This window comes from Daucus carota, chromosome 6 (assembly GCF_001625215.2).
Source record: "Daucus carota subsp. sativus chromosome 6, DH1 v3.0, whole genome shotgun sequence".
Lineage (NCBI taxonomy): Eukaryota > Viridiplantae > Streptophyta > Magnoliopsida > Apiales > Apiaceae > Daucus > Daucus carota.
In genome coordinates, this window is record NC_030386.2 from 38,033,542 (window position 1) to 38,057,867 (window position 24,326).

General features: G+C 33.9%; 2 protein-coding genes across 2 annotated transcripts; one reads left to right on the top strand and one right to left on the bottom strand.

Annotated features, from left to right (window-relative positions):
- On the bottom strand, window positions 1-6,318 carry LOC108227379 (plasma membrane ATPase 4). Its single transcript, XM_017402490.2, has 16 exons — window positions 6,043-6,318; window positions 4,288-4,407; window positions 3,953-4,189; window positions 3,084-3,845; window positions 2,881-3,003; window positions 2,676-2,780; window positions 2,393-2,537; window positions 2,141-2,305; window positions 1,801-2,039; window positions 1,677-1,709; window positions 1,500-1,581; window positions 1,212-1,372; window positions 934-1,107; window positions 664-846; window positions 396-577; window positions 1-279 (listed from the first exon to the last, which is right to left on the bottom strand). Exons 1-16 carry the CDS (start codon window positions 6,085-6,087, stop codon window positions 183-185), a joined length of 2,853 nt encoding a protein of 950 aa, XP_017257979.1. The 5' UTR covers window positions 6,088-6,318; the 3' UTR covers window positions 1-182.
- Window positions 6,319-18,009: 11,691 nt separating this feature from the next.
- On the top strand, window positions 18,010-21,177 carry LOC108192871 (pentatricopeptide repeat-containing protein At2g18940, chloroplastic). Its single transcript, XM_017359379.2, has one exon. The coding sequence runs from the start codon at window positions 18,204-18,206 to the stop codon at window positions 20,754-20,756; it is 2,553 nt and encodes an 850-aa protein (XP_017214868.1). The 5' UTR covers window positions 18,010-18,203; the 3' UTR covers window positions 20,757-21,177.
- Window positions 21,178-24,326: the final 3,149 nt, after the last annotated feature.

Here is a 24,326-nt window from a genome sequence, read left to right on the forward strand (position 1 = left end):
GATCAAAACACATGGTAATGCAAGAAAATGTAACTCAAAGTTTAGGTACTGCTGATATTATAGCTCAAAGGCCAATGTTCGCAGTGCATTTTCTAAGGGTACACTTCTTATGTTAAATACTAATGCCATTCTTGAGCGATGGCATCTGCGCTCCCGAGTTACGTATCTCTCTTTATGTTGTCTTAGACTGTGTAGTGCTGCTGGATTGTGTCGATGTCGAGACCCTTTAGCTTCACCACTGATTCAACATGCCCCTTGAGAGTGTGGAGTTCTCGGAGCCTGAATAACATATTTAAAGCACAGAATATTATGATCCATCCTAGAGTAACTTTGGATAGTATGGTTGAATAAAATTAAGGTGACAAGTTGTAGGAAGTGAGGCTGAATTTACATACCTTGCGACTTCTGCTCGTCTCTTGGCTTGTTCAGCAATCTCAGAAAGTTCTCTGTAACTGCTCTTCTCATTGAAGATGTTAGAGGCCTCTGGCGGTTGAAGTCCATGCAAAGTCCTTTGAGCTAGTGCCCACTGAGCTTCTCTCTCTTCTTTTCCATAGTCTTTCTTGGTTGTGAAAGCAGTCTAAGCAAAAATAAGAATGACAAAATTTAGTGAGATGGATATAGAATCAACATATAGACAAATCTGAAGATGTTCATTGGAAGTACCCTGTTGTCGATCATGCTTTGCCAAGCCTTGTTACTTAGAGCATAACGAGTAGCGAATTTCATGATGTCAAGCGGGAAATAGAAGACAATACTGTATAGCCATATGACACCAGCCCATCCCCATCCACATCCTTGAATCCTGGCGAAACCCCAGTTTGCGTACACAGCTATCAAAGTTGCTATCTGAAGAACAATGGTTTTCAAATTTCATTTACTTGTTCTCATTACCCAAAAAAAGTGTAAAAAAATGGTATAGGCACTTAATCATACCAATTGTGCAATCAGGAAGGCACCAAGCAACAAGAATCCAGGGCGCTCGACGAAAGACCAGCTGCGGGACCTTGTTACGAAAATAAGAGCCTGGCTGACAATACTGACCTGGAGGTAGAGGGCTGCCATCATTTCATCAGGCTTATTTCTAATGGATCTCACACCAAATGTATTCTGAACCACAAGACAGAATACCGATTAATCACATGTCAATTTTAAAAGTAAATCTGCTCAGGAAAAATGTTGGACTGATTTACAGAAAAAACAGAAAGTCGTACCGGCAACCAATCAGTATCTTTCATCAACCAGAAGAAGATAACAGTTAGTAATGCCAAGTAACCTCCAAGCACTATCCCAGTAGCAAATATCTCTTTCAACTTCCAGCTATCGGGCAATGGAGATGGTTTTACTCTATCCTTTGAGATTGTCATAATAGTTCCTTGTATACATAACATAGATAGACTGTGTCAGTACATCACCACCCAAGAATAACAATATTGAACGGAAACAGGAGGATGACTTAGTAAAATATTGAATAGTATGAGGCTATGAGCATATAGTTGTACCGTCATTTAGGATGGCAATGATCAAAACCATGAATGGAGAAAAGTCGAACTTCCATATCAGTGCAATAAACATGAATCCAAACTGCAAACAAAGTGAGTGACAACAAAATCTAATCACTAGAAAAACATAAAAATCAATGTACTCTGCGTATTGAGTTATTTTTATCACCAACTTACCACAATACGGATCGTGATGGATACTGCATATATCTGCCAAACCACAGAGACAAAAATTATAAGAAGTTCAGCAATAATGTATGCTCAATACTTGTGAAAATGGGATAGGTAAAAAGGAACTAACTGTATAATTTTTCATCCGCTGGAAGATAGCTCTACTAGTTAGCACTGCACTGATGATAACACTAAGTCCAGGTTCCGTAAGAACAATGTCAGAAGCACTTCGTGCTGCATCAGTAGCATCAGCCACAGCAATTCCAATGTCTGCCTTTTTCAAAGCAGGGGCATCATTGACACCGTCTCCAGTCATACCACAAATATGCTTCCTCTCTTGCAACTTCTTGACGATTTCATATTTGTGCTCTATACATTATCAAGAATTTAGTATTAGGAAAATCTCAAAGCTTTGCAAGTAGAAATGGAAATTGACATGTGTGTGCAAAGAGGATTGCCAAACGACCTACCTGGAAAGACTCCAGCAAATCCATCTGCCTTTTCAATCAATTCTTCTACAGGAAGTGATGCTATTGATGCATCCTTGTCCTGACCAAGCAAAGAAGCAGAAGGATACATATTTGTTCCCATTCCCAGTCTTCGGCCAGTCTCCTTTGCAATAGCAAGTTGGTCACCTGAATATAGATCATAAACAACAATCAGATATAAAAACATAGAGATACAAGCTTGGCAGAGACACGAAGGATGAGTAATTTGATTACCAGTTATCATTTTCACATTTACACCGAGATTGAGAGCCCTACGAATAGTCTCAGCACTGTCATGCCTTGGAGGATCAAATAGGGACAGCAAACCAACGAATTGCCATGGGCCACCAGCACTATCTTTTGATTTCTCAGGCACTACCTACAGTGTTTTTAAAACATCGGTGTTATAAGAAATTAGTTATAAATCTGAATATACAATAAAAATAAATAGAATCAAAACAAGCAGATAGAGATGAATGTGTAATAAATTAACTTCCAGAATAGAATCGCATTATACCTGGCTTGCAACGCCCAGTGATCTCAACCCACGCTCTGCAAACTTATCAATCATTGCATGAACTTTCTTTTTTAGATCTTCCTTGCAATTGCAAAGGGTAAGGATCTGAAATAAAGCAAGAACATACAACCCAAGTAAGCAATCAACAATGATACATATATTCTAATGCTACAAGCAAGAAAAGGTGATTTAAGTATTAAGCTACCTGTTCTGGAGCACCCTTGCTGGTTCTGTGCCAATTTCCATCTGAATCAATGTAAGTCAAGGCAGTCCTCTTGTCCACAGGATTGAAAGGAAGGAAGTGTACTTCTCTAATACCAGCTCGAGCCTGAAAATGTTAAACATCTTTAGATTCTGTTTAACACTAAGAAAAAAAATAATAAGCAGTATACAAAGAAAGAGATGGACCTCCTTAGGATCAGCAAGTGTTCCAACTATAGCAGCATCAATAGCATCTTGGTTTTCAGTTCTTGAAGCTCGTGCAGCACAAAGTAACACATGTTCCTTATCAAATCCCTTTGCAAATACCTCAATCAAGTTCTTATCAACAGATAGCTTGTTAAGGGTCAGCGTCCCTGTCTTATCACTACAAAGGACATCCATACCAGCCATTTCCTCTATAGCAGTCATCCTCTTAGTAATGGCTCCTTGTTGTGAGAGCCTGTGCGATCCAATAGCCATTGTAACTGATAGAACTGTGGGCATAGCAATAGGGATACCTCCGATCAACAGAACCAGGAGATTGTCAATTCCATCCCTATACTTCCTGTGCTGAATCGGGTACATGACAACAAGTTCGACCAACATTCCAACAGCAATGGAACAGATACAAAAGTTTCCAATAGCAGTAAGCACCTTCTGGAAATGGCCAACTTGGTTCGTGCTGTCCACGAGATGTGCAGCCTTTCCAAAGAAGGTATGGACCCCGGTAGCAATGACTACAGCTTCAATCTCTCCTTGTTTACAAGTTGAACCAGAGAAAACTTCATCATAAGGGTTCCTGGTCACTGGAAGTGATTCTCCGGTGAGGGCAGATTGGTCAATCTTTAAAGGATCACCTTCAAGAAGACGTGCATCAGCAGGAACAATGTCTCCCAACTTAATACTGATGATGTCTCCAGGAACCAAGATCGCAGCATCTTGTTCACTCCATCTACCATCCCTAAGAACCTGCATTGATGCATGAGCCATGAGAAAAACAACAATATGTGCTCAATATTTCTTAACATTATCCATGTCAAGTTTTCTTAATATATATTCATATGCGTTATACATACCTTTGTTTTGGGAGCGAGACCAGCCATAAGTGCTGCAGCGGCATTACCAGCATTGTTTTCTTCAATGAAACTAATTGTCGAGTTGATAACGAGCAAGCAGATAATTCCGACAAAATCTTGCCAATCTGGAGGTTTCCCATTACCGTTAGCCAGTGCAATGGCCATAATAGCAGCAGCTTCCATGACCCATGAGAGTGGATTCCACATAAACCCAAGAAACTTGAGTAACTTGCTTTCCTGGATTCCAAACACATCAAACATTAGCCTTAAAATTTTAGTAGAGACAATCTTACAAATTTTGACGATAAGAAGAAACTAATCACAAACAAAATTACTTTCTTCTCTTCCAGTTTGTTGGGTCCAAAAATCTGAAGCCTGTTGGCTCCCTCGTCGGCACTCAAACCTTCTCGAGTACATTTCAACTGCTCAAAGACTTCCTCTATCGGAATCTTTTCCTGCAATCAGAATTACAAACAATTGACCAAATGAGTTACGTTTGTCCAAAATCTCATACATTTATTGTCTAGTAATCAGTCAATTATCAACTAACAAGTTACAATGTTTATTTCTACTTGATTTGAACATTAATCCATCGGTATAAGTAACAAATTCAAAATTGGTTATTCAGAATCATGTAACCATATTAAACCAATGCAAGATTTAGAATGTACAAATATGTTAAAACCTCACAGTAACAATTGACCAGATCAAATAAATTTGGGCCTGCTGCATAAGTTATTTCATTAGTAGATCATCAAACCAAACATATCCGGTATATTTTACTCGTACCTACACTGCTTAACTTTGTTTAATCTGTCATTAACTTTTCAAAGCTTAAATTTTCTTGATAAAGTACCCTAATCTGTTTTATCCTATACCAAATTTCTGGTCAGGAAAAGTGGGTGAGTTCTATTTTGTATCATCCTGAAATAACTTTGTTGGTTCTAGTCAAGATTCAATGTGGTTGTCCCCATGGTTGGTTTCTATATTATAATCATTATAGATTATAGATAAGAAATTAGGCCTCAAATAAAAAAAATATATTAATAAAAAAATTAATGTGGAATACAAGTGTATATATGGTCATGCAACAAGTTGACTTTCCACTAACAAAACTGGGCCCAAGAATAAAACTTTAGAAAAGTGAACAAAAATAAAGTTAGATATTCTTAAAAGAGAGGCTACAATGTAACATCCAATCACAACAGGGCAACTCAGCTTTTAATGGGCCCACTCGCATTTGTTCTTGAAGCCCAAAAGCTGAAAAATCTTCTATACTCTTTAATGTTTGTTCCGATTTTCAAGGGAGGGGCATTATTGAAATTATCATGTTGTGTAGGGGTAATTTAGTCAAACAAATACAGAAATTTGTGGAAGAATAACATGCGAAGGGTCCCACGGATCACGAAATAGTACCGCACTTGAAAGAGAGACGTGTTAAAAGACGAAATTAGCCCAGATATTAGCTTTGATCAACTAGCCTTAAAAGCAAGATACTGTTTAAATATATAATTTACTCCTCGTTTTCTAATTTTCCTTTTTAGTCACCGCTTTTTAAGAAGAAAAACAAATAAATGCACACGCATATATAAACAACTGACCTTACTTTTTCCAAAACGAGAATATTAAAATATATAAAATATTCAAAATATCAAATTTAATTAAATATTCGCACAAAAAAGGGATAATTTTGGTATAAAAAGAAAAGAATTTAATCAGACGCATTAGCCAACATTACATATGATCCTCATATAAAGTATCAGATATGGCACACGATACATACACAAATTTACACGTAATTCTAAAGAGATATATCACGGAGCCACCACTAATTCATTCACGAACATATCTCGAGTATTGACGTTTATACAATAGTCACACAGATGCATGCAAGTGAAACAAAACATGATAGTAGCAAGACTCTAAACGATCCGATAAGTATTTTACGATCGAAAATAGCTGCTTTTCTTATGATGGGAATTTGTTGGCCGAAATAAATTGTGACAAAACTGAACGGTACAACAAATTTCAAATTAATACTGCAAAACTGGTTGATTAGATGAGAGCGGAGATTAAGAAAAAGTGATTACCAGATCAACGGTCTCGTTTTTAATCTCTTCGAGACTGAGGCCCATCTTGAAAACCCTCGCAAATCACCACCTTGTTGAGAACAAAACTGAGGCTAAAAGAAAAGAGGAACTCTCATATATAGGGAGAAATATGTGTATATTTTTAATTTTATTGATATGGGTGGGAGGAGAGTGAGTAGTTAATGAGACATTGAATGAGTTATCTCTAAGCCCAACAAAGTCTTGGAGTGATGAGAGGATTTAGAGATAATAGGGAGAGATAGAACGGTGGGATTTGCTTTCGAGACTGCTCCAGGACTATATATACATGCATAGATTTTTTTGAGTTTGTGGTGACCGGGTACCGGATGAGCTGTCGGTTGCTTTTTATTTTTTTGTAGAATTTTTTTATTATTTTTGATTTCTTTCCTTGTCAACACACACCGTCAAAATTGCGGTTTCCCCACACACAAAAAGGGGTTATGGTTTGTCAACATTACTGTTTTCTAAGGCTAACGTTTTCTCGATTTCCTATGGATATGGAGTAGTTTTTTTAGTTTTTTGAAACAAATATGAATTGTGTAATTGTTATTTGAATTTTTTATCTAAATATTCATCCAAATTTGAAGGCAATTTATGATTCGATTAGTTGCCAAGATAAAATGAATACTCTACATATGGATGTTTGGAATTGTCTATGAATTTAAATTTGAATTTGAATTAGTTGGGCATTAAGATTCCGGATATTGAGATATTGTATAGTATAAAATCCAGATTTTCTATCATGGGTAGATGTGCACGTATTTACCATCAGTCTTGACAGATTTTTGTTGATTCCAATTTCATTGATAATGATACTCCCTCCGTCCCTTTTTACATGTCTCTTTTGGAAAAAAAAATTGTCCCAAATTACTTGTCCACTTTTCTTTTCAAAGCAATTTTTTGTATGTTTTTTCAAAATGTAACAATTTCCAATGTTTGACTAGCATATATATACACACAACTCTATCTAATTCATTACATTTATTAGGGATATGTATGAAAACATGATATCCACCTAACATTTTCTTAAGATGCGTTATTTTTTCAAAAGGGACAAGTAAAAGGGGACGGAGGGAGTAGTTCTGTACAAAAATATTGACCAATCGAATGTAAATAGAAAATAGTGTTGAGCACACATTTGAAACATCCATATAAAATTTGAAATATAAGAAGTTCGTTAAAAGTATAATTACTTTTTTACTTTATGAATTACTTTGCCATAGAATTGGAGCATACTTTTTTTATATACATACTTTTCGGTTTTCCATATTTGTTCTCTTACTATATTAGTATTAGTATATTAATACTACTATTATTAAAAAAAATTATGCTTTTACAGACATATATTGAATTACTAAAATATAAAACCAACCTAAAAAACGTTTTCTTCCCGAACAATAATACGGAACCCAATAGTCAGAGTACACCATGTTTCAACTCCATAAAATTTCACATACCTGTACAACGGTCAATAAATTACATTTTACAAAAAAAGAAAAAAGGTTCTCCCTATTCTGAACATAAAATAAATAAAAAAATTCTCTCTCGATTTTCGTAACCAAATTTACTACGATCACTGCAGATAAACAGATAGATACTCTTTCCCCACTCCACTCCAGCTTATTGTAGAATTGAAAGATCCTCCACTTCTGTCCAAACTCCAAAGGGTTGGAGTTAGTGGTCCTTTCATGTAGCATCAAACATCAATGTGCATATATACTTATCCATACACGCACAGTATTTAAGCATGTTTTATAAAGAAAAATGTCAGATAATTACTAAAAAAAATCAATTTTGCTTCTGAATTTTTCTGTTCAGAAAAATCCTCTTAAGTATCCTCTTAACTACTTGATTATTTAGTTTTGCCATTGTAATTTTATTTAATAAATTAGAAAACAAGACCTGTCCTTTGTTTTAAATAGTTATTTTTACAATTTGTCTCGCTTCTACTCGGAAGCCAAAATAAAAGCAAAAACTCTATGATATATTCTAAGTTCAGATAGCAGCTACCCCAGGAGAATATTAGCCAGTAGCCACCCGTTTAAAGTTCAACCGTCTACTCATAAATTGTTAAGAGCTAAGCTGAAAACTATACGTAATTTCTAATAAAAAATCATTACTACCACTACTTGGCAACGGTCGAGTCAAATATACAACATGCTTGGTATCATAACTTCTAATCTGGAGTTTTCAATAAATTTTGTTTGTTTCACGAAAAGTAATTTGATTTTGAAATTAAAAATTGTTATATAAAATATTTTTTATTTTTATTTTCTTTAAATTTTTGTAACATGTTTTCAAGAAAAATATTTTTTTTCAATTTTTTTGTTTTGTCTAAAAATATAAATCCTATATTTTTTATACAAAAAATATTTGAAAAATATTATTTAGAAGTACCTATACTGATTATATTGAAATATTGAAATACGTGAAAAAGAAGTGGGCCAATCTTTTTAGCATACGTTTTATACAAAATATGTCGAAAAATTATAGTTTTGCCAAAAAGATTTATAGAAACTAAATCTAATTTTTAGGAGAAAAAGAAATATATTTTTCGCCAAAATTTCCTGGGCTCTTTTTAGAAGGAAAAATAAAAAGTTTAGAAAACCTTCTCCAGAAAATATTTTCTATTCTTCGTGAGAAAATTTCAAAATAATTTTCCAAGAAATTTTATTTAAAAAACGAGTGCAATTTTTAGGAAAATATATTCCACGGAAAAAGAAAGTTGATCATAAAATGTGAGGGATCATGAAACAACCCGGGTCAAATTCCGAGTTCTGAATCCGAGAATAAGCACAAGTATACTGGTCCCGTTGCAACAATTTGGGTAAACCACATGCTCCCAAAAATCATGATTGGTTGGTGCAATTAGTAGTAGGGGTGAGTATTCGGTTAACCGAAACCGAAACCGAATTTTTTTTCGGTTAACCGAAACCGAAATGAGCAAAAATTAGCTACCGAAAACCGAACCGAATTTTTTTCGGTTTGTAACCGAAACCGAAATTATTATTTCGGTAATAACCGAAAACCGAAATTAATAACCGAAATTTGAATCCGGCTAGTATTTACAGCAGCTGGTATTTGATATGAATACAAATTCAAGGTCGAGACTTATAAAATTAATAAATTCACTTGTCCAGAACTAAGCAAGTACTATGTGCTGTGAACACACAGATTCAATCCGTCGACCAGAGGGCTACTCTTAAGTTTCTCAGCGTTACTTTTGTCTACTGGTAGAAATCTCAGCAGAGTGAATTGCAAATGAACGCTACTGAAGACTGATTTGCAAATGAAGCTACTGAAGCTATTTGATTAACACATCATCGTCTAATACACATGCTGATAACCACCTTAAAATGTAACACAACTATAAATAACTGAGGGTATATATATTAATACTAATAATACATTATTAAAAATTGAAATTCGGTTAACCGTTCGGTTTTTCGGTTAACCGCGGTTAAAAACCGAATAACCGAAAAACCGAATTTTAAAATTTTCGCTACCGAAAACCGAACCGAAATATATAATTTGGTTAACCGAACCGAAAAAATTTCGGTTATTCGGTTCGGTTTTCGGTTAACCGAACCGAATGCTCACCCCTAATTAGTAGTAGTACTTATGCTTATAAACTAAACTAAAGTCTCCACAGTTCTTAATGTGAGACTAGGGTGTTACAAACTCTCCCACTTAAATTTCTAACGTCCTCGTGAGGCCGAAACGGATAGCCGATAGATCCAGACCGAACCTTTCTAGCCATTGTGGGATAATAACGCCTGGCTTCGTGTTCCCGCCACCGGATCTCTGTCCATTGCGGGATAATACCAACAGCCTTCGTGTCCCCACCTTCGGCAACTTGACGAATCAATCTTTCGAGAGCCTGCTCTGAATACTATATGAAACAACCTGGGTCAAATCCCGAGTCTTTTCTGAAAATCGGGTCAAGTCTCGAATTTCGAATCCGAAAATAAGCTCAAATATACTGGTCCAGTTGCAACAATTTGGGTAAACCACAAGCCCACCACATGCCCCTAAAATCATGATTTGTTGGTATAATTGGTAATAATACTTATACTTATAAACTGAATTAAAATCTCCACAATTCTCGACGCGGGACTAGGATGTTACAGATCGAGATATTACCGGGGCCATGATTTCTTCGCAAGAGACTTTACCTTTGATGAGACCATCAAATCTCGAGATTTCCCTGATCCATCAAAAATTCCCGACTTCTTCCATTATTTACTGGATTTTCTTCGTGGGTGGCGGGGCTTTTAAATCCCGCTTTTGAACTTTTAAGTTGGAAGCACTTATTCGTAACGTTTGTGTAAAAAGTCGAGAAGTACTTATAAAAAGTTACGATTTCTACCTTTTGTTTTATGACTTCTACTTTTTTCTCAAACACTTTTATCACTTATAAGTCTTAACTAATTTCTAATTTCTACTTCATTTTTTTATTGTAAGGAAGAAGCACTTATTTTAAGCTTATCCAAACGATAATTTTTAAATTTTAATAGCGTTGAATATCCCCGTCACATGCTCCAATTGTGTATATTATAAGAAGCACTTATTTTAAGCTCACCCAAATAGTAATTTTTAAATTTTAATAGCGTTAAATATCCCTGGCACATGCTCCAATTGTGTATATTATAAAGTTATCAATATAATTCTGTATTCATAATTTTTAAATAATTGTCTGATGTGATATCTGTTTCATATAGGCTTGGATATATCATCCAATATTTTGAATTCATATCATTAAAATAACAAATTCGTTTGAAATAATATAAAAATCAATATTTTCTAAATATCCATTTCAGAATAGCTATCACATCTAATACTTTTGTTGGATGGAAAGATAAGATTTCTGAAAATAATGAAACTAACGTATTTCCAATAATTTTTAAATGAAAATGGAACATCCGGTATATATATATAACAATCAAATTTCTAGAATTAACATTTTGTTTAGTAAAAGCCGATATCAACTTTTTGCGGTGAAAGTGCTCTGTTCAGATCTGACCTAAATCAGCCCTCCGAGTCCTGGCGGGTAAAAAATCGATTAGTGACATTTTTTATGGAATTAACAAATCAAAATAATCAAATGTCGCTGTCCTGGTGAAGACGACAAGATTATCAAACCAATAATTACTCCGTACAGACGTACTACGCACAAAAGCTCGAAACAAGAAGCGCAGCGCGAGTATTTTTTATTGTACCAGTTCCCCATATCGCCTTTGATTTACACATGGATCGGATTAGTTGTTATTGTCACGGATCAATTTAACGGATCAGTTGTTAAATCGAACAATAATGTTTTTTATATTTTGTCAGACGACTAACATTAAATTTTTCAGTCAACATCTTCGAGTCAAAATTGTTTTTTGCATGTGCAAGGATAATTGTTTATTTTTCTATAATTAAAGCGCTTGCATATTCGATTTTATTTCGAATAATTTTTAAAAAACATTTATATTTTTAAAGAAAATTCAAAGACAGGGCTAAAATTAGATATGATACTGCCACCGCAAGTTAAAAACAATTAATTCAAGATTACAACAATTTGTTAAGTGATCAATTTTCTTAAAACCGCGAGCCTAAGTTCTGATACCATATTAAGTGATCAATTCTCCTAAAATTTCAAAGGTGTTAGGAAGGGGTTTACCAAGATCATATTCTAACACAATTACAGTTAAGGTTGTATATAAAATTATACCCCCTCCGTCTTTCTGGATTTTATACGTTCACTCGCACTTTAATACTTTAATAAAATATGCTTCTATAATTTAGCTTTAAGATTTTTTTCTTGAATTAAAATTTAATAATTAAGTTTTTATTCAAAAAGAAAAATAAAGAACAGGTTATTGAAATATATTTTAGAGAAGCATTAAAGTAACAAGTCAAGTCGGAGGGAATACTATATTTTAAATATTTTTTTGTAATCCGGAGACTTTTGATAAAGGCCCTTTTGTTTAATGATACGGGCTTCAATAAGTCCATAATTTGGAGAATAGAAGATATTAGACACGTTTGATCAGATATTTTTCATGAAAATATCGAATTATTTTTAAAATAACTGATATTTATATAATACTTCTAGAATTAAATATTTGATAGGTATTTAAAATTCATTATTTACATAAATAAATCATTTGTTTTAAGAAAAAAAATGAATATTCACATAGTTTTCAAAAATAATTGATTTATTTCCGAAATAAGATCATTGGATATCAAAAGAAATAAGTCCTAAAAAGAATAAGTGAACTTGAACTCAGCATTATTAAGAACACATTTGAAAACTAAAATTTAATATAAATGATCAGATTAATACTAGTAACTCACAGAAGAAACTCTTTAACTGACCGTCTGACCCAGAGGCCACAAAAACAAGTTTCTCATCTCTTTGTGTATCAAAATCGTTGTTGTTATAAGAATTTAACTACAAATACTAAATGGACACGAAAAAGATAATCATATGGGAATTTGGGAATATTGGTCCAACATATGCATGATCTTAAGAGTCTTGAAAGCTAGTGGCATGTCTGAGAATCACTTCTCCACTTTGTTAACTTTTGTCCATATTTCATGGTCACCTTAATTCCCCTGGTCCACCCATCTCAATGGTCCTCATATTTTTCCCTGGAAAAACAATTAAAATAATATTATGTACCAGTAAAGTCTCTAAATCACACAATAATGGAACGGCGAGGAAAGAAAAGAATATATAAATGCATTAATATTAACACAAAAGGAAAAAAGAAGCAAGATCACATAATCTAATATGAAATGATTCAGAATAATATGGGTAGTATAGTTTAGGTGGCTATGCCCACTTATTTCTGTCCGGTGCTTTCTTCTATATAATTACTTATTATTAGTCTTGTATGTTACTATGCTTCATGTATTGTTAAGTCATGCTAACAACAATAATTTTGATTCTTGAAGCATATGATCTTCTTCGGCAAATCCACGCGTCATGGTCTATCAAACCAAACCAAAAATATTCGGTATATCAGGATTAAATGTGCCCAAATCATTCTCGAAAGTTGTTTCCGTGAATACCACTGAACTGAGGGAATACACATACATTGAGGACATAAAAGTTGGCTAGTGATTATCCTAGTTAGAGGGGAGAAATATGCTTTTCTTATCTTGTATGATTATCAAGCATGTATCTATGGAATGTAAGTAGGGCCTTGTAGGTATAAAATTGGATGGCTCCCTGTGAATTGAATGTTTATTCATAACTGCAGAAGAATATGGAAAGTGCACAAGGTCCACTTACCCACTATTGCCTACTGTTTGTTTCTTTTCTCTGATCTGTCTTTCCAATTCTTGCTTTGAACCAAACAATAGTTGTTGCCATTGCTATCAACTGCACTAGTAGATTGTGTTGCTTGTGGCCATGTGTTCAAATCTGGCTCAAAAGCTTCTACATTATTGTAAAAGAGGCTAACTTAAAGTGTCCTCCCCTGATAAACCTAAATTTAAGACCATTGTTACCTATATAAAGATAGGTTAAAGTTCAAGTTGGAGATGAACTCTTCATATAATAGAAACCACCGAAAGTTGGAGCATAAGAATTTTTTGCTCACTTTTAAGATAGATCACTGCTTTTGTCAATATGACACATCACATGGAGAATTATTATGTACCGGTAATATTTACTATATTACCTGTATTTCATGTATTGTATTATTTTTACTTTGTATCTTAACTTTATGTATATTTATTTGGTGTTTTGTATTTTTTATTCTGCATTCTGGATTTTTCTATAATTTTCTGTCAGATTACATTTATTATCTTTTTTGCATGAGGTTAAGTTTATATATGTGTTTTGTATGTACATGCTGTTTGTTTTTATTAAATTTTTGTGTGAATTATGTATTTTTGTATATGGATATATTTGTTTTGTGTTGTTAGGCTCTTCAGATTTTACCTTATTTTTTAAAGTTTTATTGTATACCTTATAAATTTGTATTATATGGTTTATTAGGACAAAGGTGAGGTAACAAAGGTGGAACGTCAATGCTATACATGGATTTTCTAAATAAGTCATTCGGGCCACATGGGTCATGTGCAAAAATGGGCTACCAAATATAAATATGGACAATGAAGTTGGACTTGGGTTGGATATGTACAAATAATAAAAATGGATTAATATGGGCCAAGGTGACGAAGAAGTTAATCCAAGATATATAGGCACTTTGTTTGTCACCACAATTTCATAATATCAAGCAGATTTGATTTTTCTGAAAGGAAATGCATAAGAATGAAAAAATTGAACTTCTCTGTCAACGTGATTTATGAAATAAAATGCTGATGATTAATTTATATGGTTGGTAAAAGTACCGAATCGTTAAAGTTTATAAAAAATAGAAATAATGACAAAAATAATATAAATAAAATATGATAAAAATATAAAATCAAAAAAGTTAATAAAATGAAATTAAATTATATCAGCGTGTTGTGTTTTAGTGACCAACTTGTATATATACACATAATTCAGGTTAGTCATCTTCATATAATCAACATCTGGTTGGAACAGGGACCAAACTGAGATTACGGTTGCATCTATACTCTACTATAATAAGCCAACATAGGTATAATTTGTAGTCCAAGATTTTAATTATATTTTTTGGTTTGGTACTATCCTTTTGGTACTACAAGTCTACAGATGTGGAGTCTATTAGTATTGTATTGTTAAACAGTTTCAAATACTAAAAACACTCATACCAATACATTATCATATAATATTTCATTAAAAAAATTATAATGATGTTATAAATATACAATTTTGAATATCTATTTTCATATAATTCTTTTTAACTTTAACGTGTTATAAATAAAATTATAAATATACAATTTTGAATATCTTTTTTAAACAAGAACCTTCATATAATTCTTTTTAACTTTAACGTGTTATATTTCAATATAAACACGAACCATTACATAACACTTTTGATAGAATATATTTTTATATATATTCTATATGATTTTATTCTCATATTTAATTATATTTTGCATTGATTTGGACATTTATTTAATATATTTTCATGTTTTATTGTAGGAAATAAAGAATTCCAAGTTGAGAAGGATTTGAAGCTAAAATAGCTATTTTATAGCTAAATTCTAAGGAAATTCGGATTTATTGGGTTTAACCCGATTTCTGCACTGTTTGGGCCATAACTTAAGTTCCGGATGTCAGAATTGGACGATCTTACAGCCCACGCGAAGCCCTTGAAATTTTCTTTAATTCAGAAGTGGTCTAAGAAGCGAAGTCCAACTGTAAAGGCCCGAAAACTGGACAGAACAGAAAGCTGCGAATTTTGAGACTAAATCCTACTTGGTTTTGGAGTTTTATTTTATATATTAGTTTTAAATATTAAAAGACTTTATATTATTAGAGATAGGATTAAGTTTTATCATGGTACAATATTAGATGAGAATTAGGGTTAGAGACTTATGGAGAAGCTATGACTTTTGTGTACGTGACAACACTTTAAAGCTTAAGGTTTTCTTCTTTAGTTTCTTCTCTTTTCTTGTTAGTTTTATTATGTCTTTTTGTTGTTTTGCTTGTTTAATTAGTATCGAGTAGTGTGTTCTAGGGCTTAAAGGGGAAGCCATGTTTGCACTATGATATTGGCATGATTTTACAGTGACTTGATTTGTTGTGGTAATTCTGATTGATATGTTTTAATATTGATTTGTTTTATGTTTTAATATGAATTTGTGATTGACTTTATTCATGATTGATATCATGAATAAAGTATCGAGTACTCCTTTGAGATCAACGGGTGGTTAAATTTGAAAGGGACGATCCAGGTACTTGTGCTGGTATTAAGTGCAATTGTACTAGAAATAAAATTTCTTGGTGACTTTTCACAACCTTTGGTTACTGGAGAATTACTCGACTTTAAGAAGAAAAAAAATAGAAAAAAAAAATGAGCTAGCAAAGTCTTATGGTGGTCGTAACTCACTTACCCTGAGAAGCGTCCCGACCTTAGACCGAGCATGAAAAAAATCAAAAAAAAAATGCAAATTAAAATAAGAGAGGCATGGAAATTCCTTTACGACCCTGATCTGTAGTTGACTCTAATGTAACGAAGCGTTTAAGCATTATTCTGATAAACGACTCATGGTTAAGACTCTGTTGAAGTTTGTTGGTCTCCGTTTTGTTTCACTAGAGAGCATGTTGAGCACACACGATGCACTCCGTACTTGCAATGGAAGAGTTGCATGACTAGTATGTGAGATAGATGAATGCCTTGATTGTTGCATATTCTGAGGATATATATTGACGAGGTTGATACTTTCATGATTTGTTTTTAGGCATATATTCATTTAGTTTGCATTCATAGTAGTTGCATATTTGACGCTTGGTAGAAAATAATGAATTTTGTGGGTAGATTCACTATAAACCCTCACGAGACAAAACTCGTCCTACTAGGGCTGCCTAGGGGTTTAACGGCTTGTTGCATACGCTCAATGCAATCGTGTCATCTACGAAAGTGGTGTTAGTTAGGATTTAGTTTATTTCGCTTATTTGCCCGAGGACGTGCAAAAGCTTAGTGTGGGGATGTTTGATAGAATATATTTTTATATATATTCTATATGATTTTATTCCCATATTTAATTATATTTTGCATTGATTTGGACATTTATTTAATATATTTTCATGTTTTATTGTAGGGAAAAAAGAATTCCAAGTTGAGAAGGATTTGAAGCTAAAATAGCTATTTTATAGCTAAATTCTAAGGAAATTCGGATTTATTGGGTTTAACCCGATTTCTGCACTGTTTGGGCCATAACTTAAGTTCCGGATGTCAGAATTGGACGATCTTACAGCCCACGCGAAGCCCTTGAAATTTTCTTTAATTCAGAAGTGGTCTAAGAAGCGAAGTCCAACTGTAAAGGCCCGAAAACTGGACAGAACATAAAGCTGCGAATTTTGAGACTAAATCCTACTTGGTTTTGGAGTTTTATTTTATATATTAGTTTTAAATATTAAAAGACTTTATATTATTAGAGATAGGATTAAGTTTTATCATGGTACAATATTAGATGAGAATTAGGGTTAGAGACTTATGGAGAAGCTATGACTTTTGTGTACGTGACAACACTTTAAAGCTTAAGGTTTTCTTCTTTAGTTTCTTCTCTTTTCTTGTTAGTTTTATTATGTCTTTTTGTTGTTTTGCTTGTTTAATTAGTATCGAGTAGTGTGTTCTAGGGCTTAAAGGGGAAGCCATGTTTGCACTATGATATTGGCATGATTTTACAGTGACTTGATTTGTTGTGGTAATTCTGATTGATATGTTTTAATATTGATTTGTGTAATCGGCCGATTTCGAACTCTAATCTTAAAAGCTATTGTTATAAAAAAACCAAGATTACAAAATTACGTTTGATATTCGATTGATTAGATTACTGAATCTTTCAAAGGTTAAAATTCAATCCATTAATACTAAAATACAAATAAAATGATGTTAAAATTTAAATTATAAATAATAAATTACAAACTATATACCCGCCCGTGCTTTGCACGGGTTAAAGGCTAGTAAGATTAATATATCAAACCTATTATTTAAATCGAATAAAAAGAATTTTAAATAGTTGATAAATTTTTAAAAATCTAACAATATTATCTGAAATCTTAAAATTCAGAATCTTTCATTTGTATGTAATACCATTCATAAAAAATGTGTGAAACTCAATATATAATATTTTAAGAATTTCGACTAACGATTGTGTGATTTTTTGATAAAAATTTTCAAAAGAGTAACTCATTTCCGTCAAATTTGCAATGAGTGAGCTACTTGACTTTTAACCTCTGTATTTATATTTACTGAGGGTAAAATTTTTATATAAAATGTAAAATTTTACTCCTTTGGTACAATATACAAGTAAATTTTATATTTACTGAGGATAGAATTGATAAGCTCAGCTGTTGAGTGGACTATATGTCATTCAATAGAGCACAAGTGATAGCTTGCAGGAGTCTCCAATTTATGCTCCTTGAAATTTTGTACTCAATTCCCTATCTATCCACTCACCAAAATTTCATCTTTGCCTGAAATTATCCACAAATTTGCAGTTACATAACAGATACACAATGCTATGATTCATTTTTATCATCTTCAATGAATTCTTTAATGGAAGGAAGTCTCTTCCCCAACAGACCAGCATTTCCAAATCAACCAACAAAACCAACACCGGCAAGCAAACGCTTCAAATTCAATCCCACTACACTGCCTCTCTCTCCCCAGCCTCAATCTCCCCCGTCTTTCCCATTAGACCCTCTTCTTAAACATCTTTCGTATCTGTCTTCCCCACCTCCTGTGACCCATAAGTCAAAATTTGTGAAACAAGCCCAAATTAGCAATACCCATGTCAAGAAAAGTGAAGAAAGTGTGAAATATCAAGAACTTGTGGCTGCCCATTTGGGGAAAAGTGGTTCTGTGGCAACCCAAGTTCTTGAAAAGACAAAGGTGGAAGCTTTGGAGGTGGTTGATGATGAAATGCTTGGTTTTTTGCCTAAGAGAAGTAAGTTCATTTTGTATGAGATTGTTGAGCAGCCTTTATCTAGTTTGAATTCTTATTTTGATGGTGTTAAGTTTGAGTTAGTTGATGTTGATTTTTTTAGTGTGCTGAAAGGGTTAGATGTTACCGGGAATTGGGAAAAGGCGGTTTGTTTGTTTGAATGGAATTTGTTGAATTTTGGTGTTAAGAATGATAGGTTAGATGATCAGACAATTGAGTTAATGGTTAGGATTCTTGGGAGAGAGTCTCAGCATTCAATTACGTCGAGATTGTTTGATGCAGTACCTGTTGAGGATTATGCGCTTGATGTACGAGCATACACGACTATACTGCATGCATATTCTCGTACTGGCAAGTTTAAGAAGGCTATTGGTTTGTTTGAAAGTATGAAGGAGCAAGGGCTGTCTCCAACTTTGGTCACTTACAATGTAATGCTGGATGTTTATGGGAAGATGGGTCGGTCTTGGGATAAAATTTTAGGTCTTCTGGATGAGATGCATAGCGAAAGACTTAAATTTGATGAGTTTACCTGTAGCACTGTTATAGCAGCTTGTGGGAGAGAGGGATTGTTGAAGGAAGCAAAAAACTTTTTTGCTGGCCTAAAAACACAAGGCTATGTGCCAGGAACTGTTACTTATAATTCACTGCTCCAAGTGTATGGGAAAGCGGGCCTATACTCGGAGGCTATAAGTGTGCTGAAAGAAATGGAAGAAAACAACTGTCCACCTGACTCGGTGACTTACAATGAACTTGTTGCAGCATATGTGAGAGCAGGGTTTACTGAAGAAGGAGCTGCTATAATAGACAAGATGCCCCAGAAGGGAGTATTGCCAAATGCTATTACGTATACGACTGTGATAGATGCATATGGCAAAGCCGGGAAGGTGGACAAAGCATTAAGTTTATTCAAGCAGATGAAGAAATCAGGTTGTGTGCCTAATGTTTGCACATATAATGCCATCCTTGCAATGCTAGGGAAGAAGTCACGGTCAGAGGATATGATGGAACTTCTCTGTGATATGAAATCTTATAAATGTACTCCTAATCGTATCACATGGAACACGATGCTTGCAGTGTGTGGTAATAAAGGTATGCATATATATATGAGCCGCGTATTACGCGAGATGAGGAGTTGTGGCTTTGAGCCTGGCAGAGATACTTTTATTACTTTGATAAGTGCATATGGCAGGTGTGGATCAGAAGTTGATGCTGCTAATATGCACGAGGAGATGATCAAAGCTGGGTTTGCTCCTTGTGTAACAACTTATAACGCTCTTTTAAATGCCTTGGCTCGTCGAGGGGATTGGAGAGCAGCAGAATCACTCGTTCAAGATATGAAAAACAAGGGATTCAAACCTAGTGAGGCATCATTCTCACTGTTGATTCAGGCATACTCCAAGGGAGGGAATGTGAGGGGATTAGAAAGAATCGCAAACCAAATTTATGATAGAGAGATATACCCTAGTTGGATGCTACTGAGATCCCTTGTCCTAGCAAATTTTAAGTGTAGATCAATAGTTGGCATGGATAGAGCACTGAAAGAATTGCTAAAGAATGGGTATAAACCAGACTTAGTTTTATTCAATTCCATGCTTTCAATGTTTGCAAGAAACAAGATGTATGACCGGGCCCATGAAATGCTCCAGATGATTCGTGACAGTGGGTTCCAGCCAGATCTCGTTACCTATAATAGCTTAATGGATATGTATGCCAGAATGGGTCAATGTTGGAAAGCTGAAGAGATTCTAAAAAGAATATTGAAAGCAGGGGAAAATCCTGATCTTGTGTCTTACAATACTGTCATTAAAGGCTTCTGCAGGCAAGGTCTTATGCAGGAAGCTATACGAATTCTTTCAGAGATGAATGTTAGAGGTATACGTCCATGTATTGTTACCTATAATACGTTTGTGGCTGGCTTCTCAGCCCTAGGATTGTTTCAAGAAGTGAATGATGTGATCAGTTATATGATTCAGGACAGCTGCAAACCCAATGAGTTAACCTACAAAACAATTATTGATGGTTATTGTAGAGCAAAACAATACAAGGAAGCTACGGATTTTGTCTCAAATATTAAGGAAATGGACAATTCCTTTGATGACAGATCTCTAGAGAGACTTGCATCCCGCATTAGGGAGGCTGACAAGTTGTACTAGACTACTTCTCTAGGATTCAGACTGATGAAATTTAAAGGCTCCATGCATGTCTGCTCATACAAGCTTAGTTGTAAATTAAGAGGTTTACTAGTATCCTACTGAGGCTTTACAGATTGATAGACAATAAAGGGAGTTTTTCACCTTTCGGCTTACATGTATGCAGCAAGTGTGGAGGTTCATTAAATGACTATCCTGCCATGTGGTCGCAGCCTTGGAGAAGTTCTGGGCGGAGGAATACTTGAATATATATATACTAGGTGACATCTCTTCTAATAAGCAACTTAAATGTTTTTGTCATGCTCCAGTTAGATCATTTGTATGTGCACCATGAGGCTGATATATGGATGAGTATAACCATGAACATAGTTTTCCATAGAGATTATAAATATCTATAAAATATATTTTTTAATTTGTCTTTAAATTAATGTTTACACTTGCACAGTTCTCTTTCTTGTTGGAAACAATTTACGAAGATAGATATTGTGTGTATATTCTTCTGTAAATGCTCGCTCTTAACTTGTTAAATTTGGTGTATGAATCCTTTGGAGTTGGTGACAGCTACACTCATTAGAAGCCATGTTTGTCAATAGTGCTTGAAGAAAAATTGGCTGGTATAGAAGCCAATTTTTTGGGTTTAGTTTCTGGTTTCAGGCAATTTTTTTGGTTTAGTTTGTGGTTTTTGCAATTCAGTTTGAAGTCATTTTATTTCTGGTTTTTAGGCTATATATGGTCTTGACATAATTTCCTCATCCACAGAATGGGCACCCTTTGCATGCAACAGTAAAACTGTACTTATGGTCTTATGCATGTCCTTTTGTGTGCATCCCCAGGCCCAGGTCCAGGCCCCGGCCCGGCCCAGAGGGAGGGCGAGCAGGGCGACCGCCCAGGGGCCATGCTTTTTAGAGGGCCCAAAATTTAAGTATTTATAGTATATATTAAGGTTCAATATAGATTTTGTCACGCTGTACTATATTGCTTTTCAAATTTCACAAAATTAAATCCATGACATCTTCGGCTAATCCACTTCTCAAGATTCAAAAATTGAAAGGCTACTATGTAGATTTCTTACCTTAATTTCATTAGTATAATTCATGTACTAACATATTTAGTTAAATCTGAATTCGCAGTATCACAAATGTTTTATAAGAATTTTTTCTGGGAGGGCCTAAAATTTTAGTTTCGCCCCTAGGCCCTCATATGATATGGAACGGCCCTCATATGATATGGAACGGCCCCGCGCATCCCTCTGCAGTCTGCCCTCGGCTATACAAGAGCTACCAGCTAACTTTAGATTTTGAATTCAATCTAAAGCACAATATTGAGTGTTTTTCAAGTTAGACTTATTTTGTGGATTCTACGTCTTTATAACGCGTGTTATAGTTTATAAATCTACTTCTATATATTAAATTGCAACCAAGGGCAAAAAGAGCAAAAGAATTAGGCGTGAAATGTCCATTATACCCCTACTTAACCTATAATTACAAGAATGCCAATATTGTTCATTTATTATATTCAACATATTAAATATCATTAATTAAGGTATTTGCAATGTTAATTACACTTTCGACTTATTTATGACCCCTCATTTACAAAAGTTTTTTTTAACTAATATATTCATACAAAAAATATTAAATGCTGATAGTTGGTTAATTTACAAAAAAATTATTTATCTGATCTAATTTTTGAACATTTAATCGAGAAAATGCCCATATAAACTGATATTCAAGAACCAGGTGCTCAAAATATTAGATTTCGATATCAGTGTCCTTTTTACCCAATCACCCACACATCATTTGAATGCGTATCTGGGTTTGAATTGAGGATCGTGTGGCTAATGCTGGAGTCATTAGGCCTAACAGAGGAAGACATTAGTTGGGCTAGCCTAGAGGAGCTGCTATACAGTTAAACTCCTACCATGTTTGTCCCGATCGAGACCACGCCATGAGATTAGCAGCACACACTGATTCCACCTCTTAACCGTCCTCTATCAGAACAACACGAGAGGCTTGCAGATATTCAAGGAAGGAACTCGCTGGCTCACAGTCCAGCCACACACCGGGGTAATGGTAGTAAACATAGGTGATCTAATGCACATACATTTTGGTATCGTGATCAAGGGCTACGCATTTCCTGTATGCGTATATTAAGGACTACGCATCTCCTGTATGTATGCGTGTGGCGTATTTTTGCAAGTTAATGATACAAAAATGATGATGAAATTGTAACTTGCGCATTCAAGATATGCGTGTATAACCTGCGCATTCTACGAATGCGTTTACAAGTCGGTATATCAGGCACTATTTGCGTGTGTTGTCATTTTGGGTACCGTGAAATGGAATTGTGTTATAAAGGACATTCACCCCATTTAATCAAACTATCATTTTAATTATACATTTAAATTAAGATCTTGTAATTCTCATTCTATTAAAAAATAAAAATTATTTACATGTAATGGACTCAAGTGACAACTTAATTGAATCTTGTAACCACTATTTTAAAAACCAAATTATGATTTGACTCGGTGATTATATCGAGTAATGAGTACTCGGGTGAATATAGAAATACTGGGAAAAAATTGGATTTATTTATAAATTAATTTTGGAGATTAAATTATTAACATATGTACATTATACGATAAATGATAATACTATATCCAATTTCACGAGTCTTGAATATTTATGTCATTGTATTCAATCTTTTCAGTTTTAAACCTTTTTCCATTTATTAAATTTCTTAACGTGTAATTCAAATTGGCCCAAACTTGTATCGAGCTTTATTTTAGCGGCACTTAAAATTGAGTTATCATCCAAACAATATAAAATTTGCTTGGAAAAGAGTTTGAGTGCAGGTACTCAACCAAACTACAACTCAAATCAGTTGAGTTTTAGACAACTCACTATTAAATAAAATAATCACATATAATTTTATAAAAAATAAATCAACTTGTTAAATATTGATAAACTTTCATGGTAAGATAGTAATAAGGTAGCAAATGATCGTTCGACCGACTGATGATCATAGTGTTGTTCAACATATAAATATGTGTAGATTGGTCGTAAGAAGACCGAGAGAAAGGAAGAGAAAAAGAGAGACAACAACTATTATGTGTATCTGAACTTTGATCGACTTGTATAGTTAAACTTTTTATGTGCATGTGCTTGAATTCGATCATATCACTATGGGTGATTGTAACTTGTGAACATATTAAATCAATTTCAACTATTTAGATGTTTTATGGATTAAAATATATAATTTGCGTCTAAAAATTCAACTGGTGTCATTATAATTGAATTGAATAGCCCACTAGACTTCACTGATTGTAAAATCTCCCATATACAAATTATATCGTGTTAGTCTGAGTAAATAAAAATATATTTACTATCCTGAGTAAGATATTATTGATGTTATTAGTTGGTTTCAAATAAAGTTATACTTAAAAGTTTAATAAAAACATAATTATATTATAAAAAACAAACAAAAATCGAGTTTTACTCGAATGGAAATCAAAATTGAGTTATCATCCAAACAATATAAAATTAGCTTGGAATAGAGTTCGAGTGCATGTACTCA

Coding starts and splice junctions, on each gene's coding strand:
- LOC108227379 (XM_017402490.2), bottom strand. CDS start 6,087: ATGGGCCTCAGTCTCGAAGAGATTAAAAACGAGACCGTTGATCTG. Junction 2,781..2,880: donor GCAAGGGTGCTCCAGAACAG/GTAGCTTAATAC, acceptor GCTTTATTTCAG/ATCCTTACCCTTTGCAATTG. Junction 1,582..1,676: donor CCATCACGATCCGTATTGTG/GTAAGTTGGTGA, acceptor CTTTGTTTGCAG/TTTGGATTCATGTTTATTGC.
- LOC108192871 (XM_017359379.2), top strand. CDS start 18,204: ATGAATTCTTTAATGGAAGGAAGTCTCTTCCCCAACAGACCAGCATTT.